At 38.1% G+C, this 19,873-nt stretch overlaps 1 protein-coding gene across 1 annotated transcript in view; it reads left to right on the plus strand.

Moving 5' to 3' along the window:
* Positions 1-815: 815 nt before the first annotated feature.
* NOL10 (nucleolar protein 10) overlaps positions 816-19,873 on the plus strand; it is a 50,020-nt gene continuing 30,962 nt past the window's right edge. The window contains exons 1-12 of the mRNA XM_060787741.2: positions 816-936; positions 3,993-4,038; positions 5,484-5,582; positions 6,572-6,649; positions 8,212-8,249; positions 8,963-9,099; positions 9,408-9,473; positions 10,489-10,549; positions 12,960-13,045; positions 13,662-13,740; positions 14,964-15,113; positions 19,735-19,801. Of these exons, the coding sequence (XP_060643724.2) occupies positions 871-936; positions 3,993-4,038; positions 5,484-5,582; positions 6,572-6,649; positions 8,212-8,249; positions 8,963-9,099; positions 9,408-9,473; positions 10,489-10,549; positions 12,960-13,045; positions 13,662-13,740; positions 14,964-15,113; positions 19,735-19,801 (973 nt within the window). The 5' untranslated portion in view covers positions 816-870. The remainder of the gene's footprint in view (positions 937-3,992; positions 4,039-5,483; positions 5,583-6,571; positions 6,650-8,211; positions 8,250-8,962; positions 9,100-9,407; positions 9,474-10,488; positions 10,550-12,959; positions 13,046-13,661; positions 13,741-14,963; positions 15,114-19,734; positions 19,802-19,873) is intronic.

Here is a 19,873-nt window from a genome sequence, read left to right on the forward strand (position 1 = left end):
TGATTTGGACGATGAGATGACGCTGAATGGTTTCGTAGTAATGATGATGTTTTGGTATATTGATGGATTGTGAATTGTTTTTATACTGTGTCTTGTATTTGTTTTTTCCTATGTTGTACACCGCTGTGAGTCGCCCCCGGGCTGAGAACAGCGGTATAGAAGCAAAGTAAATAAATAAATAAGTAAATAATGGCAAGGAATATTGAGAAGTGCCAGCTTCTTCCTCTAAAATGCAGTCTAGTAGGCTCCCATCCAAGTACTAACCAGGGCTGGCCCTGCTTAGCTTCCAAAATCAGACAGGATCTGATGCCTTAGGGCACTGGTTCTCAAACTTGAGTGTTTTGGACTAGTTCCCAGAATGCTTTACTGTGTGCCAGGCATGCTGAGACTTCTGGGAGTTGAAGTCCAAATTATACATCATGGTTCTCAGCCTGTGGGTCCTCAGATGTTTTGGCCGTCAACTCCCAGAAATCCTAACAGCTGGTAAACTGGCTGTGATTTCTGGGAGTTGTAGGCCAAAACACCTGAGGACCCACAGGTTGAGAACCACTGCGATGGTATTGTCTCTTTATGGCCCTTCCGCACAGCCATATAACCCAGAATGTCAAGGCAGAAAATCCCACAATATCTGCTTTGAACTGGGTTATCTGAGTCCACACTGCCATATATTCCAGTTCAAAGCAGATATTGTGGGATTTTATTCAGCTGTGTGGAAAAGGCCCATCTTTCTCCAACCAAGAATGACTTCCCCCCTCTATCTAAATAGCGATATCAAAATTTAACATTCCCTCCCCCGGAAGTGGTTCCCTCCTGTGACCCGGAAGTGAAGCCCGGCTGGTGGCCTTCCTCCGGGAAGAGGAGAGGAGCACCATGCAGGTCTCCAGCCTCAACGAGGTGAAGATCTACAGCCTGAGCGCCGGGCGGAGCCTCCCGGAGGTGAGAACGTTGCGGGACGCTCCCCCCTCCCTCGCCGCGTGCCCCTGTCAGTCACGCGCCCTGAGCCCACGGGTCGCCATAGCAACCTGCAGGCCTCAAGCCCCCCAGTCGGTCTGGGAAGCTCAGCGGGGCTAGGCCTTGGGAGGGAGGAGGCCAGTCGTAGGATCTATAGTTCAGAGGAAGGAAATGGCCAAAAGGAAAAAGAACCCACTTCTCAATATTCCTCTTCGAAGGCCCCTTCCACACATCTGTATAACATCCACACTGCACTGGATTATATGGCAGTGTGGACACAAAACAGATATGGTGGATAACCTGCTTTGATATCTTGGGTTATACAGCTGTGTGGAAGGGCCCTCAGACACCACTTTCATTGAGTTTTCTTAGAGCCCTTCCACACAGCCCTTTATTCCAGAATATCAAGGCAGAAAATCCCACAATATCTGCTTTGAACTGGGTTCTCTGAGTCCACACTCAGATAATGTGGGATTGTCTGCCTTGATATTCTGGGATAGAGGGCTGTCTAGAAGGCCCCTTAGAGTCTGTCCACACAACCCTATATCCCAGAATATCAAGGCAAAAATGCCACACTATCTGCTTTGAAACTGGGTTATCTGAGTCCACACTCAGATAATGTGGGATTTCCTACCTTGATATTCTGGGATATAAGGATGTCTGGAAGGGCCCTTAGAGTCCGTTCTCACAGCCCTATATCCCAGAATATCAAGGCAGAAAATGCCACTTTATCGGCTTTGAACTGGTTTATCAGAGTCCACACCCACATAATGTGGGATTTCCTGCCTTGATATTTTGGGATATAGGGCTGTCTGGAAGGGCCCTCAGATAACCCAGTTCAAAGCAGATAGTGTGGGATTTTGTGCTTTGATATTCTGAGATATAGGGATGTGGAGAAGGGTCATGAGAGCCCTTCCACACAACCATATAATAACCCAGAATATCAAGGTAGATAATCCATAATATCTGCTTTGAACTGAGTTATCTGAGTCCACACTGCCATACAACCCAGTTCAATGTGGATTTTATGCAGCTGTGTGGAAGGGTCCTAGACCCTAGCATGGAAAATGAGAGGCAATTGTATCCAGTCAGCACACATTCAGTGCCTGTCTCTGACCTGTTGGGAGGAAATAAATTATTACTGACTCTCCACGTTGGTGAACCTAAGGGTGCAGCTACACCATAACCTAAGGGTGCAGCTACACCATAACATTTGTGCAGTTTGACCCCAATTTAATTGTCCTGGCTCAATGGTATGGAATCCTGAAAATTGGGAGGTTGGTGAGGCTCCAGCATTCTTTGTCTGGACAAGGCAAAAGGCCTTGTAAGAGTCCAGCTACCATGATTTTGTAGTATTGAATTATGGCAGTTAAAGTGGCGTCAAACTGTGTTCCTTCAACAGTGTATATGCAACTGAAATTTTTAATGAATGCTCATGCATTGCGTTGTCAAAGGCTTTTGTGGCTAGAATCACTGAAATGTCGTGTGGTTTCCAGGCTGTATGGTCATGTTTTAGCAGCACCTGCGTTTCACCTGCAGCTATTACACTGCCATATAAAATCTAGATTATCTGCTTTGAACTGGATAATATGGCAATGTAGACTTATAATCCAGTTCAAAGCAGATAATGTCGATCATCTGCTTTGATTATCTGTATTATATGGCAGTGTAGAAGGGGCCTGAGACTGGCACCTTCACAGGATCCGATCCTCTGAAGATTCCAGTCACAGATGCTAGCGAAACATCAGGAGAAAACGCAGCTAGAACACGGCCGTATAGCCTGGAACCACACAACACTTCAGTGCTCATGCAGTTTTGCATCATCCATTTGGCATGGAAAGTGTATTTGAAAACACTCTGGCTTGTTTCAGCACACACACACAGATATATACATTCACACAAACATATACATAAACACACGCAGTCAGGGCCCTTCCACACAGCCCTATATCCCAGAATATCAAGGCAGGAAATCCCACATTATCTGAGTGTGGACTCAGATAACCCAGCTCAAAGCAGATATTGTGAAATTTTCTGCCTTGATATTTTGGGATATAGGGCTGTGTGGAAGGGCCCGTACAAGTGTATGTGCATCTATCTATCTATGGCCAGGGACACAATATTTAAGGTGCTCCAAAGGCCACCTTTTAAACAAACCAAAACATGAAATCTGAAGAACTTCAACCTGAGAGTGAGGGTAAAGGATAACGAAGGCAACACCAAACAAGGAACTTTCAGTCATTCTATGCAAACATTGGCACCAGGTTTATCCAACCCTGATTCATTTCAGCAGTACATTTTAGTTAGCGAAAAACATTATATTGTAGCTGCCATTAAACAAGAGGAAGAAGGTCACTCTATGGAGGAAAATAATTTCCTGCCTCTGTTACTGAGTTTGCTGGAGTGTGCATTCAGTATCTATGCATTATGATCTCCCTATATGGATTGATATCCATGGTTTCATTTTTCCACATCTGACAAAATATCTACTTTGTAGGCATTTTCTCTGTCTTCCAGTGTGAGTGTGTGATATTCTTGCATTAGAAACCTTTAATTTTAAAGGGTTCACTGTTACCTGTTGTTGCTCATATCCACATGGATAAGGGTGTCATACTGCATTTAAGAATTGCCCAGGTTAGCATACTTCACTTGCTTTCAGCTCACTTAAAAATAAGGGAATTCCTCCACAATCTCATTTATAAAGTCCCATAAAGTCTTTTGCCAAATTGTTAGGGCATTGAATAAAGTGCCTGCTTCCTTGTGTATATGACTGTTCAATTTACATTAATGCTTAGTGTTACCAAGTAGTCTGTATTAGAGGAAAGGATATTTTAATAAATCAACTTTCCTTAATTATAATTTTTAACATTGTTGGTTTATTTGATGTACTATTTCTATCAGATCACATTCATTGATTTTAAAAAAATATATAATTAGGATTTCTGGAGCATGCGATTCTATTTGTTGTTTTATTTTATTTCCAGTACATACCTCCATCACTATTCCTTTCAACTCAGTTTTGTTTTATTGTTTTGTTCCAGTGGCTTTCTGATAGGAAGAAGAGAGCATTGCAGAAGAAAGATGTTGGTGAGAATTGAATGAGTGATTTCTGTCTTCCCAAAATGGTCTGTTTTGTAGCCGGAAGTGTAAAAGCCATATTTCTACAGCTTATAAACCCCTGCTTCTTAAAGTGTGGGTCCTGACCCCATTGCTGGAAAAAATGGCAACAGTAAAAAGTTTCTGAATGTCACATAGTGGCTGTTTTAGACATTTACATGAATCAGTTTTGCAGTGTTTACAGTGGACTCTGCAGACAATGCGTCAGGTGCACTTCCTAAAAAGAAAAATCAACCTGTTTAGCAAATCTCAGAAATGTTTTTTTTTTTAATTTCAGTAAATGTTTGGTTTTCATATACTTGTGGCCAAGAAAAAAAATTGTGGGCCAAAAGTTGAAAAGTTTTAAAAGCCCTGCTATAACTAACAGCTACTGGAACATTCAGTGGCTGTGTTTTTTCAGCAGAATGTTTTATGTTTTTTAAAGAAAGTGTTCTTTTGTTATGCTTAAGAGATGTGCTGTTTTAGGATGCTCACCTTTATCCACGTCTTAATTTATTTAATCAATATTTTTATTGTACTAACCCAAGGCCATGACAATAAACTATAAAATATACAGAACTGTACATTCAGGGTAAATAATATTTTTTTCTATATTGTGGGTGAAAATCACGCTGAAACAAAAATGACTGGAAAATTAAGGCCCAGTACAAGTGTGAAAAACAAAGGGACTGGTAACTTCCAGTAGATGCAGAGAAGAGATAAACCCTTTGAAAACTGAAAAATATATATTCTATTCTTCTAATTAGTTCAATGCATTTCAGTCTAGTAATATTTAATGGCATTCTTCAGAGGCTGTTATGATTCAGTGGTTGGTTTGCTCTGACGGTATGTTACTGAAACAATTAAACTGCGCACTTAGGATATACTACTTGAGCTAAAATTAAGACCAACTTATTTCTTTGGTACTGTTGTGTCTGTTTCTTTTTTATTGAACTCAGTGGTGCTTTAGTTGTGACTTGTGGCCAACATCATTAAGTAAAGTCCTCAAATATTATTGAACAAGATGGAGCAAAAATCCCTACATTTTCACATGATTCTTTCTATATTCAACTGATGTGGTTGTGCAATTATTCCTGCCTCCGTTTTAGATCATTTATTATAAATCCAGAATCCAAATTACAACAAGCAGCAAGGAGGCTTTTCTGCTGCCCCATTTGAACATCTGTCCCTGAACTGTATTCTAAGTAGCTGTAAAAGCAGAATGGACTGCCATTAGAAAAACATTGCCGTCTTATCCTATGGAAGCTGGATTCCATTTCAATATCTGGCAGGATATGTTTTTGGAAATAGAAATCTCCTTAATATTGTTCTGGAAATCATTTTAAAAATCATACTCTTCTCATTTGTTTCATCACTAAAAACTCTTGTTCTTAAGTGTTGACTAGAAAATCTTTCTTATGTTTCTATTTTTGAAGATATTCGCAGGAGAATTGAACTTATCCAGGATTTTGACATGCCGGCTGTTAGCAACAAACTCAAAGTATCAAGGGATGGCCAGTACGTGATGGCAACTGGTAAGTAGGCCAAGAGTTAAATCTTTCAGATGTCTGCATGCCCTTTATAGTTGTTTAATGTGTCTGCTTGAATTGTCCTGGGCTGGTACCCGAGATGATACAGTTGGAGAAGATAAAGCACTAAAATTGGATTGGATTCTCTTTTTGTTGTTGTTTGCCTTCAAGTCTTTTCTGACTTATAGTGACTCTATCACAAGGTTTTCTGGGCAAGATTTGTCCAGAAGGGGTTTGCCTTTGCCCTCTTCTGAGACAGAGAGCATGACTTGCCCAAGGTCACCCCAGTGGATTCCAGAGCTCATTCAAACCCTTGTCTCCAGAATCATAATCAAGTGTGCAAATTGCTACTCTACTTTGGCCATTGTACTGGACAGTAGACTTAGTAACTGGCAAAGAATAGGATAGCAGCAAGTCAATACGTGTTAAAGAGCTAAGGCTTGTGACAGGGAATATGCATCCTCCCAGATATGTCTGGACTACACGCTTCATCAGCCCTAGCCTGATGGGATGATGAACATTTTAATCCAACAATATCTGGCAGAATTCAAGTCCCCTTCCCCTGTTTCAGCCATAGTGCAATTACAAATCCTACTTTATATATTTTGTATTATTCATCCTTCACAGCATTAAGACAAAATTTTGAAATATTGCAAGTAAAGTCTAAATTCCAGACTCAGCTGTATTCTAAGCAACTGTAAATTATCATTACAATTATTGGAAATACTGTAGTCATAAATTGTATTGTAAAAAGGAATAACACACGGTTAGTGCTTCAGGGCTAATAAAACTAGTGGTGTTTAATGAGTGCTGTTGTCATTAAAGAGGTTAAGCACGAATAAAGTGTGATTTTTGTATCCTTTAAACATGCTTTCATTTCTAGAACAAACCTTTTTTGAAATCTGAACCATTATTTTTCATGAGTTAATTGGGCTTAATACTACAGCAATTTCTCCCACTTTTGTATTAAATATAGTATTTTGTATGTTGAACAGGGACATACAAACCAAGGATCCGTTGTTTTGATACCTATCAGTTATCGATGAAGTTTGAGAGATGCTTAGATGCTGAAGGTCAGTAAATAATTGCTATGAAAACTATTTATTTGCTTAAACATTTCTATCTGTCATGATGTGTCAGGTCGGCATACGCTTAAAACCATAGAAATGCTATAAAATAATTAACAATAGAAACATACTAAAATCCTGGGATAAAAAGTTTTCAAACCGTGTTAGTACTGCAGAATAGTCCCAAACAATTAAAGCTCACTGCACTGTTTGTCCTGCATTGGAAAGTGTATTGATATGAAAAGTAGTATTATTAAAAAGAAAACTCAGTTACTATTCAACTTGTATTGCATGTCATCCTACATTTGGGACATCTCTAATAGTTAAAATGGGAAGAATTGAGAATATTACTCTTTAATTTCAGTTGTACTTAGATCTTTCCATGCAGATTGTTTGGCCAGGGATCTTTCATATGTGTATGTGTAATAAAAGGATGTTGGAGATAGCCCTTTCTGTAATTTGTAATTATAGACCACTGCTTCTTAAACTGTGAGACTCAACCCCAAATGGTGTCCCCTTAGCTCAGTTGAATTCATTAAAAAATTGGCAACAGTAAAAAGTTTCTGAACACCACCTAGATATTTGCACAAATGTATTAGCAATAACTTTCAGTGTTCATAGTACATTCTGCAAAATGCTTCAGCTCTCCTCCACAAAAAGGAAAATCAGCCTGTTTGGCAAGCCTTACAAATGCTGATTTGCCAGTTTTTATATACTGTATTTTCTGGAGCATAAGACTACTTTTTATACCTTGTTATAGACAAGTCCTTGGTATATGAGTATATGACTGGTGCTCTCCAAGTTTTGGAGCAGCATTCTTTCCCAAATGTATTTGAAGACGCTTTGGATTGAACCTATGATATTCCGAATGCATAGCACATTGTCTCCAACTTGCCAATGAACACCAGGCTACAATTACCTGAGCAGACTAGCAAGCACTATTTCAGTTCGGTGTCATTTGATATTAGAGCTCGCAACAGCTGCCGTCATGTTATGTTGAATTCATGCTGCTTCTTTTCTCCTGGATTGATCTTCTTCAGAACGAGGAAAGTAGAGAACCATACCATAACTTGCCCATATCTTTCCAATAATTCCCATGAGCCTTTCAATCCAAGCATTTTCCAGCTGTGGCAAATGGATGAGCTCAAAGTTTTTCAATATCCCCATAGGTTGCCTGCATCCCCACTTCCTTTAGACCCAGGGCCCTTCCAGACAGGCCCTATATTCCAGGATCTGATGCCAGATGTTTTATTTATTTAAGATTATTTGGCAGTGTGGACTCATATAATCCAGTTTAAAGCAGAAAACCTGGGATCAGATCCTGGGATATAGGGCCTGTCTGGAAGGGCCCCTAGATATAGATCAAAAACTGTACTAAGATACTGCTCTCCAAACAAAGCAAACCCAGAGAATTGCCAATAGCAGCAGCTGCTTCAGTGCCTTGCTGGCCTTTGACTTTGAAATCACAAGTATGGCAGACAGGCAAGATCGTTTTGTGGAGCTTGACACCATTAACGCAACAAATGTTTTAACTATGACTATTCATAATTTGTTTTTTATTTCCCCAGTGGTTACATTCGACATTTTATCAGATGATTACTCCAAGGTATGTATGCTCTTGATTTTGAAACAATAGACAGTGCTGTATTTCAGAATTTCGAAAAGGATCCAACTTGAGTGTATTTATCTGCCACCTGTATTGCCCTGCCCAAATGTCGTAAAGGCACCAGATCCTGTTCAATCTTGGAAACTAAGCAGGAGCAGGCTTGGTTAGCACCTGGATTGAAGACTACCTACAAATAGCAGATGGCTATAGGAAATAATTGGCGAAACTGTCTGTGAGGTTTGCCTGAGAAAACCCTCTGAAATCTATGGGGTTGCCATATGTTGACAGATGATTTGAAAGTTCATACACACATGCACACTTGAAAGAAAGGCATTCGGCCGATTCCTTGAAAAGCTGGAACTAACCCAATCAAAGTCTCTGTGAGAACGAATATTGCAAGCAGTTAGTCTAACCTCAGATGAATTCGTAGCATTTGGCCTTTTTCATTGCTTTTTTGCCATATAAATGCTAGAATACTGTTTTCTCTGGACTACTATTGGAATGCCTACACTGTGTAATCACAACCAGTTGTCTCTGAAAACAGTGATACAAATGTAAGACAACTCTATGCTAATGTGTGTTCACTAATCTATATCTGTTCTGTTCTTTATTCACTTTTTATTACCCCTTTTAAGGATAAATCTAAAATTATTTTCATTTAAATGACCAAATGTACTTGATCTGATAATGATCTCATGCCTTGAATTTTTCAGATCGTTTTCTTGCAGTGCGACAGATATGTAGAATTTCATTCGCAACATGGCCGTTACTACAGAACAAGAATACCAAAGTTTGGTAGAGATTTTTCATATCATTATCCATCTTGTGACCTGTACTTCGTAGGAGCAAGGTATTTGAGATGTTCCATATTCTTATTTGATTGTCTTAAATTATACTTGTTAGGAGTGATATTGTAGAAAAAAGATCACTTTGCAGTTCCTGATATAGTTTTAAAGTTCTCTAACAAAACATAGTAGCATACGTTGTATTAAAAACAAAGTACAGTAAATGTAATTATTGAGATTCTCTGTCAAAGTTCAGTTTGGTTTCTGAAACATATGCATGACATTACATTTTATTAATGAGTTTTTGAGATGTAGGTCATATTTGGTAATAATGAAGAGCAATGAGTAACTTTTGATATTGTTTTTGTTGTAGTTCAGAAATATACCGGTTAAATTTGGAACAAGGAAGATATCTGAATTCTTTGCAGACAGATGCTTCGTAAGTATCTGCATTTTTTCCAAATTCATCTTTTTTTTCCAGCAGATGGCGCTGCTTGTCTGTTTGTTATTGCCACAAGATCCATCTTGAGATCTATCCGACCTGCATTCCAAACTGCATTTAGAAATAGGAGTTATTGCTGTGGTTTATAGCTTACAATATAATTCAGGTGGAAAACAACCATAATTTATTTATTGGTGGCATCTTCACGTGAGACTAAGCTAAACCTTTCTAATAAGGCAGGATATGCATGAGTAGTACAGACATGCACAAAGCTCCTTTCCTGCTGTTTTGCTCTTTGCTTTGTGCAAGTGGCAAAGTAGGCCAAGCTTCAGCATTTAAGTATACCTTCCCATTATGCCATGACTCAAATTTCTGCTCATGCAAAGGAGGAATAAAACTAAATGCATTACATAGTTTATTAAGTACCATATGTTCTTGAGGATAAGCCAACCCAAATGTAAGCCGAGGCAAAAAAACAAAAAAAAAACTGGAAAAAGATATTGACTCAAGTATAAGCCAAGGATGGTAAATGCAGCAGCTACTGGGAAATTTCAAAATAAAAACAGATACCAATAAAATTACATTAATTGCGGCATCGTTAGGTTAAATGTTTTTGAATACTACTTCAGTATGGGCTCCATGGAGCACATTTTGAGAACCACTGGCTTAGTGTGATGTGTTGTTTTGGGGCTTTGTTGTTTTGAACAGACTTAGAATGAGTGAGTTACTGATTTTTAAATAGCTATAGCTGATAAACAAGCAGAGCAACAATATCAATTCTATGAAATTTCTGGATTTTTTTATTTGCATACTTACCAGTATATTGCATATTTTACAGCAATTTGAAAATATCTTCAGTTTTGATAACTAAGAGCTAAGTATAAGTCAAATTGTGTTCATTTTTCCTGACCAGGGCAAGCTTTAATTAAATTTAACGCTTGATGCAAATTTCACAAATGTACTTATTCTAACATTGTCTATCCCTTCCATCAATTTTGTTTTGATTTTCCAGGGAGAATCACGTCTGTGACATAAATTCAGCACATGGCCTATTTGCTGCTGGAACAATTGAGGTAAAGTTTGCTTCTATGGAACCTTGTACTAATTTTTCCTTTAAAAATGTAGACATGCCAACGCAATAGTTCTCTGAGTGTGAATCGTTATTGCAGTTGAACTGGCAACCTCCACACATAAAACCTTATAGTCAATGAGATATTAATGAACTTGGATAATCAAGATGTGACAATTTTTAGGAAAAACTCTCAAAGTATTGACATTTAAGACTGAATGCTAAGAGACCTGGAGCCAGGAAGAAGAAAAATTGAGTGGTGGTGGGAGGGAGAATCTTGGGAAAGGTTGTGTCTGACTAGTTGTCATCATGAATAGGACATCTCCAATTCAGTGGAAATATTTTTATTTTCACTAAGTGCTATAAGACTATGTAACAGGAAATGGAAAAAAATCTGTTTCTGCTGTGAAAGTGTTATTTTCTGTTTAATTATGGGGTTTTTCATTTGAAAGTAGTTGTTATACTCAGGAAACTTTGTTTTTGTGGCTGCCACAAACTATGTTGAATTGGTTGAGACTATGAGATATTCCTTGAAAAACTTTAGCAAAATGTGCCGCAGGATGTCTGGCAAAAAACAAAGTTTTTGCAGTTTAATAAATGGTTTTCTTTTATAAAACTAATTAGGAAATGCCATTTATAGCCCAGGAACAAAAATCTTGTTACATAGTGTAATCACTTTACTAGAAATTGGACTCCATGTGATTTTTATAATGCAGATAATTTAACACAAACAGATTTGTTTTTTGGGTGTGTAGAAAGAATGCAAATTACACACACACACACAGAGAGAGAAACTAAACTTGTACATGGTAGGTTTAGTAGAAACATGTTGACATTTGCAAATTATGCTGTTTTGTTGAAGAATTAAAAGTGACAGTTGTGACAATGAAGAAAAGAGAAGAAAATATAATAATATTAAATATTGTGAATACATATAATATTGATATTAATATTAAAGTGTAATACAATAATACTAATAGTATAATATAATGTTTATTATATATTATATGTAATATTACTAATAATATTGCAGTATAGCAGTATAGTACAATATAGTAATATATGAATACTAATATTGTACTTTGCTAATAATATAATATATGTACATATAATATTGATCATAATATTGTAATACAATATAATATTAATAATAGTAATATAATAACTATAAATTGTATAAAACAGGTAATATTACTAATAATATTGCAGTATAGTGGTATAGTACAGTATAGTAATATATAATATTAATATTGTGCTATGCTGTTAATACAATATATTGTATGTACATATAACTTGTAAGCCGCTCTGAGTCCCCTTCTGGATGAGAAGGACAGGATATAAATATTGTAAATAAATAAAAGGGGCCTTCTCCTATCAAGCTGTGGTACAGCTATGGCATCTGTTCTTCACTATGCATAACTTCCTTTTGGTGGAAAAAAAACCCTATGAACAACACATGGCTTTATTATAGAAGCCATGGGGTGTAAGTCTGATTTGCTGCCAGTCTCCTTTGCTGGTTGATAACTGATATGTTAAAAGGGGTCACCATTTACACTGAGAGTCCATTAACATTGAATCAGTAAAAACAAATGCCAACTGATTCATTTCAGGGTGTAGGGTCTTCTAACCCCACTTCTCTAAGATCAAAGTCTCCCCTTTTCATGCTCATATTCAAAGTTGGAAGGAAAGCTTATTCTTTATGTCTTCATTGTCTCAAAAAAAGTGGCAGAGATGCCAAAAAGTGTATGGGGAGTGTGACTTTGGGGTTTTGCCACTTCTGCCCTTGTCTCCTATTTTCCTGTTCTTAATTGAAGGATAATTCAGCTGTATGCCTGCTGTGCTTTGGCACATAGTTTGGCTCCCTCATATTCTCCTGCATTGAACTGATTCTGACTTCAGTAGCCCTAGTCTATATCCACCAGTTGTTCTCAGGAATCACTCAGCATATTTGTATGATCACATCCAGAATTACTCAGTCCTGAGTTCTCAATATTTCAGTGAGATCACTTTTGAGCGCAGCAGACAATCGGAAGGATAAAAATAGATCTGGCATGACTTGAATCAACCTGTCAGATCAGCTTAACCATTGAAAAGTGATAAGTAGATTTATTTATTTATCATATCAGGAGCGAACCAAGCAGTTGTATTGTATTTAAAAAAAACACAAAGTTTGAAAACTTGGCATTCTATTAAATGTCCTTTGACTGTAGCTGGCCACTTGGTGTGCCTCTGGTGTTGCTATAAGAAGGTCCTCCATTGTGCATGTGGCGGGGCTCAGACTGCATTGTAATAAGTGCTCTGTGGTTTGCTCTTCTCCACACTCGCATGTCATGGACTCCAAGTAGATAAGTAGATGAAACCTGCAGAATGACTGGAGAACATGAAGTGGTTTAAATTTTCTTTGTCTTCCTTAGGGAAAAGTGGAATGCTGGGATCCAAGAACAAGAAATCGAGTTGGGGTGCTGGATTGTGCCTTAAGCAGTGTGACAGCTGATAAAGAGTATGGAGGATATCTATTCTTCTCTCCCCAGAACTTTACTTTTTCTCTAAACTTCAGTGTATTTTTGTTGAAATCCATAACATAATGTTTTCAGATCTCTTGTTAGGCACTCTACATGTCAATTGTAGCAATATTCAAAGACAGCTAACTGCCTAGAAAGGAAAATTGGACAGAAGGATGAGCTTTTATGGGTTTGAATCCACTTTTTTGAGTCCACATTTATTATAACTATCTTCATAATTGCACATGCAACAACACTATTCTCAGAAAAAATTCTCACTTAAATAGAGCTGGCTTTGGGTAAGCAGGTCACTGCTTTCATACCTCAGACCCGTATCATCTTACACAAGTCTTTGAAAGTTTGTGGCTTGGGCCTCAAGATGCATCTTTTGTATCCTATTATATTCTGACCCTCCCCTAGACCATGAGGCTTTATTATTAACTCCATCAATGCATCTGAAAAGAGGGATCAAAATCTTTGGTGAAAATTTTAAATCAGCTGCTTTCTGGAAAAAAAAATCCCTCCTTCCTTTCATTCTGTCCAGATTTTGGTTGACTGCCTCATATCCGTTGTTATGATGTTTAACTGAAATCAAATGTGCTTAAATCATTTCAGGATAGAGGGGCTGCCGTCTATTTCAGCTTTGAGGTTTGATGGGGCTTTGAACATGGCTGTTGGAACATCCACAGGACAGGTGACTATGCTGTCAACTCACTTTAGGGAGATTCCTGTGCTGAATAATAGCAGAGTATGCCTTTTGTCAGCTTTTTTGAGTTTACCAAAAGTGAGCACATCTACATTGGAGAATCCCAAAAATCTAATTATGGATCAGGGATATGGCTAATAAATGTTGAACTGGATATGCATGTTATCAGATTAACTAACATCCCAACATCAGCTTCTCGTCTTAAAACACCTGCTGACTCTGTCATGTAAACCTTACAGTTTAAAAGCAAATTAAACATTGTTAATTCTTTCAAGGTTCATTTATCTTCTGTGCATTGCTTCCCTTACCAAATCTCATTGCAATGGATCCTCCATAAAGACAGCTGATTAAGATGTTACCTGATGATGTACTTTGCATGTTTAGGCTATTACTTTGATTCCTCAAAATTTAAAAAATTGAACGAAGGACAACTGTTGGATGTAATTATAATGCATTAATCCAGAATTAGTCTGTAAAATTAATGGCCAAATGACCCAATTTAGCAAGTCACAATCTGACAAAAGCTCCAGTTGTAGCCATCTCTGAACATACAATCATTGGTTTTGTCAAACATTTGGTGGAATTAAAATTTGCCTTTTCTTCCATGCGTTAAAAAAAAGTCCAGGTTATGAGTTAATGCTAAATAGGGTAATTTGAAAATGTCTAGCCCCAATTATCTGTAATCAATGACAAAGCACTGCACTTTTGTCCCATGCCCTTGTTCATTAGCTACAACTTGAACTATTCCATTCCCTTGTTATTGTTTATGGTTGGGTCATGTTTTACTGTTTTGAGCTTAAATTATTGTTTTATATGCTTTTGGTTTTATTTTGCATTATACTGTGTGTTTATTTTATGTGTTGTTTTGGACACATTGTGCCATATGTAAGCCATCCCAAGTTTTGGGGAGATGGTGGCAGGTTACAAAAATAAAGTTGTTGTTGTTGTTGTTGTTGTTGTTGTTGTTGTTGTTGTTGTTATTATTATTATTATTATTATTAGCACTGCTTAACAACTAGATACATTTTAGAAAAACCGAAACAAAAAACATAATCTCCATGCACACCACTTCAGCAACACTCAGTTTCAAATACTCTTTGATTACTGTAATATATTTAAATGTTTAAAATGTCTGTTTAAACCTGAAATTTTATTAAATCAGTTTGAATATTAAACAAAGTACCATATGTGGTCTGTTTTTGTTTTTCCAGGTTTTGCTTTATGATCTCCGATCAAGTAACCCGTTATTAGTGAAGGATCATCAGTACAACTTGCCTATTAAATCCATCCAGTTTCACAATTCTTTAGATTTAGTTATTTCTTCCGATTCTCGGATCATAAAACTGTGGAATAAGGACACAGTAAGTTTTTAATTAATCTTTGTATACTGAACAACTTCTAGTTTCATTATTTCTGATGTGTATCTGGATCATAAATATGTTTTGTGCCTTTTCACAGAGAATATGACTCTTTGAGTTGTAATTTGATTTGTTCTAGGCAGGCAGTATTTTATTTAGGGTAAATCCTGGGTAAATGCCTAAGATTTTGTATTTTTGAAAGTGAATGGAAAGACTATCATGAGATTGATTTTGACGAGCATGCATATACAATCCTCCCTATAGAAAAACATAATGATATTTTCCACTAAAAAAACAGCCAAATTTAGATGAAATTATTTTTCATATTATTACTTCAGTCTGGTAAAACCAATGTCTAACACTTGTTACCTTCCCTTCCTTAAATTGGGTACATCCTTCTACTGATGATAACTTTGACCTTGGGGACAGGGACCTGCAAACTAGTGTCTGTCCAGCACATAGTTAAATGGATTTCTGTTTATTCTTTAAATGCATATAAATTGGGGATTGTGCCATCATGCTGTCCTAGTTTATTGAAGAGCATATGTTAGAGTTGTAGGATCATTTGCCATTCTTTCACTTAAACTGTGAGATTCAACCACCAGAGTCTGATGCTAAAGACATATGCATAGTATTCAACAATTCTGGAACCAAGATTTTGCTTTGAGTACCAGAATTCAATGAAGCTAATATTCATCCTACAAAAAGCATACTGTTTTTACCCCCCTCCCCCTCCAGGCATTCTTCACTTTGTTGTTTCTTTTGGGTTGGATCTGCATTTAGAGACCTGTAACTGGACTTGAAAAAGGGAGACATGTTCATCCCTGTCCACTAACAGCAGCATCTCCAAGCCTTGAAATTTCTCCATAGGGGTCAAGGACATTATTTCATGTGGTTCAAGACACCTTGATGAATTGAAGAACCATTCCAGAAAGACAGATCTTTTATCTGATCATGATTGTTCTATTGAAAGTTAGAAAATCTTTTCTGGTCTCTGTTAACTCAGCAAGAAACCTACCAGTAATCGTTCATCTCTGTCTTTAGTTCACCCCTTCCTACACAATGATGCTACCCCCCCCCCCCCCACACACACACCTGTTGTCTTTTAAATGACATTGCAGCAGAACTTCAAAATGGGTTTGTGGGGTGGCAAATGATGAGATTTTGTTGTGTTGCCACTGACATTTCCTTCTCTGAGTCCAGTTCCTAATTATCTCTGGCTGGCAATCAGTGGAAAAAGAGAACAGCACTGAGGCAGAGTTTAACACTAGATTTGTCTGCAGGCTGGGGAGCATCCAATTCTTTGTTTCCAGGGTGTGGAGGTGGGGAAAAACCCTTTCTACTGTTAATTATCGAGGAGGAAGGCAGCAGAGCCGGGTGTGGTGGCAAAATTAAGCAGGGAGGGAAAGGAAGTATCCAGGAGAGAGGTGAAGCTGTTAGAGAAGCCAGCAAAAAGGGAGGCATCCAAAGGAAAACAGTCCCCCGCCCTCCCTTATACTTTTTCAGAGTCAGGCTTGTGGTCACAATACCAAGATCCCAATGCCCTTTTATTTATTGAATTGGGTGAATCACTCTGAACTCAAGATGAAGGAGGTTCAGGTCTGGTTCTGCAGGGATGACTAGTTACTTGTCTGCTTTGCTGAAGGCCTTGGTGCATGCTTCTTTCCAAATCTTGGGATTTTTTATTTTATTTTATAGGTCCCAGAATTTCCCACCAGCATAGTCATTGGAGACAGAAGGATTCTGGGAGTTGTAATTCAAAAGATAACTTTTTCAAGATCTCGGGAAAACACAACAAAGCCTGTGGAGAAACAATTAGATAGCTAGCCACCCCAAGCTTTGGGCCCTTTCCTAACAACAGAGAGCTCAGGCCTGGTTCTATGCCACATCCAGGCCTCTGGGTGTGTCTCTTCCTTTCCAAGCTTACCATAGATCAAGACCTGTGGCATATATCACAGCTGTCATTAACCATTTCAACTTTTATGTGGAATTAGGGTTGCCTGAGTCAAAGCTGGAGAAGGTTTCTATATCTTTAGTGGTTGTATAGAAGAGGAAATTGCAGTAGGTGTTGCTACCTTGAGTAACAATTCAGAACTGCTGAAATTCCCTTTTCTACACAAGCTTCTCCAGTTTTCATTCTGGCAACTCGTATGTTGGAAATACTGGTTGTGGAAGTTGGGACAAGGAAGCAACAAGAAGGGCTGACAGGATGTGAGATACAGCTAGCAGAGAGAAAAGCTAGGAGAGGCAGCAGTTTCTCTTTTAAAAGTAATTGATCTTCCCTCTTCCATCTTTCCCTTTCCAGTTTCTAAATTAGGGCTGGTTCTGACCAAACATCTTTTTCCCCTACGTGAATCCTCTAATGTGATTCCTCAAGAGAGAAATATGTGGAAAATGTTACAGCAGAGTGGAAAAGCCATTCACTTCCTATGAAAGGGGGAAAGAAAAATTACAGGTTGTTTTTTAGAGGCCCAACCACTATTCTGAAATTATGGGGCAAGCTAAAGAAAGAGTCAGTTCCTCCACCAGTTAACAGGAAAGGGCCTGACTTGACAAAGAATATCCATAGAGTCCATTCATATCAGCAACACAGAATATGAAAAACCTCTCTGTTTTGTGATGTTTCTCCAAATTCCATTTGTATTCCTTTATTCGTATTAATCTGCAAGCCTTTGTTTTCTGGTGTATATGCTGAGTTTACCCAGTGCAGCATTTCATAAACATTATGATGTGGTGAGCTGGCAAGGCAGGTATCCCAAAATACCAAGGACCAACTCCATATTTTTTTTTATTGACTACAACTGTTTCTTTCATTCCTGAAAGTAGGATTTTTAGGTGAAGTAAGCTTCATCTTTTAGTGACACTTGAGAGCATGAAACACTTATTACAGTGAGGATCTTTTCTACCCTTATCGGCACCTGCTGAAGTTCAGCTGATTTTTTACCCAATTGAGGGTGCCCACAATACTCTATCAAGGGCCACACACTGGTGGTGTTTCAGAGGCAAAAATAGCCTGAATGAATTTAAGTGTTTTCTATAATATGAGGGTTTTTTAAAAAACAGGTTTTTGTGAAACCATAACAATTTGAGTCGGTTACAACTGGATCATATTTATTGGATCTTTTAAAGTATATTGCAGCTCGTAAAAACTACATGATGTCTCATTTTATGTCTGAGAGGAGGATTTCACAGAGGCATGTTCCACAGTCAGCCCACTTTGATGTTTCTTTTACATAAGGATGTGATGAGGTTACATAGAGCTTACATGTTCAAAAGTTTCTGCCTAAGCGGCTAGAGTGGCAGATAGCTGGAGGCAATTGGTGTGGCCTCACCCAGATTACATAAAAAGGGAGCCTGCTGCAGGCATCATGCGTGGAGAGCAGCAGGCCGGAAGAATGTGTGTCTTGACATGTTTTCTCCTAAACGGAAAAAAATGGGAGGCCCCATCCTATCATGGAAATGAAGGACCAGTTTATGCAGTATTATACAGGAGAGGAATTAGAGAGTCAGCATGATCCAGCCCAAACCAGAAATCTTGAGATTCTGCTTTCAGTGGGAAGGTTTGAGATGCTTGATTCTCTGATTGAAATAAATGGGAGACAGGAGTGTTTCGATTTTGGTCTGAATTGTGCCATCTCATGTGTCCCTCTGCTCTTGTGATCCTTTCTGTTCCACTTTTATTTTCCAAGATATCAACTTATTTTAAAGGTTTATCTCTGTGTGTAGGTTCTATTCTGCAGTTCCATCCGAATAATTAGTCACAAGGAGCCCCCAGTGGTGCAGTGGGTTAAACCCTTGTGCCAGCGGGACTGCTGACCGAGAGGTTGGTGGTTCAAATCCAGGGGGTGGGGTGAGCTCCTGTTTGTCAGCTCCAGCTTCTCATGCGAGAACGTGAGAGAAGCCTCCCACAAGATGGTCAAACATATGGGCATCCCTTGGGCAACATCCTTGCAGACAGTGAATTCTTTCACACCAGAATTCTTTCACACTTGCAGTTTCTCAAGTTGCTCCTGACACACACAAAAAAAAGAAATTACTCACAAAGGAAATATCATCATCATCATCATCATCTGTATTTATAGCCTGCCTTTCTGTCCAAGGGGACTCAAGGCGGCTGACATCTGTCCACACTCAACAGTTTAAAAAGAGCAATACAAAAGTTTAAAAATAATTAAATAATAACAGTGTGGTTAAAACAGAATTGAAAAAAGAGCAAACACATTAAAATGGCCTTTAAAATTCATATCTCCCCCCAATCCTACCATACTGATGAAATCTAACTTTTAAAAAAATACTGAATTTGTGACTGAAAGTGATGTCAAATTTGGGTGAAAGTAAGGTTATGAAATGTAGGTTTAAATGAGAGGTACTAAGGACACTTGGTTGACGTCTGATAGCATTCTTTGAGTTGGCATCAAGTGCAAAAAGGAGATATTACTGGGGTGGGAAATTTGTAGATTTCCAGAGGTTGGGCTGCAATTTTTTTTCAGTTCTAGACAGGAGCAAGGGATTTTGGGGCAGAACTGCAATATTAAGAGGACTACAATTTGTTTTCTCCTGGCAGTTTGGTTTGTTGGTTTAGAGCTGTGTTTCTTCCTTTCAGCTGTATATTCTTCTATTTCAGGGGAAAATATTTACCTCCATTGAGCCTGAACATGACATTAATGATGTTTGCCTGTATCCTAATTCAGGTATGCAAAACCATAATTCTCTATTATTACTTTTGCCTCCATTATTAAGTTTATGTGTTATGTGTTTTCAAC

Source organism: Anolis sagrei, chromosome 1, assembly GCF_037176765.1.
Source record: "Anolis sagrei isolate rAnoSag1 chromosome 1, rAnoSag1.mat, whole genome shotgun sequence".
In the NCBI taxonomy this organism is placed as follows: domain Eukaryota; kingdom Metazoa; phylum Chordata; class Lepidosauria; order Squamata; family Dactyloidae; genus Anolis; species Anolis sagrei.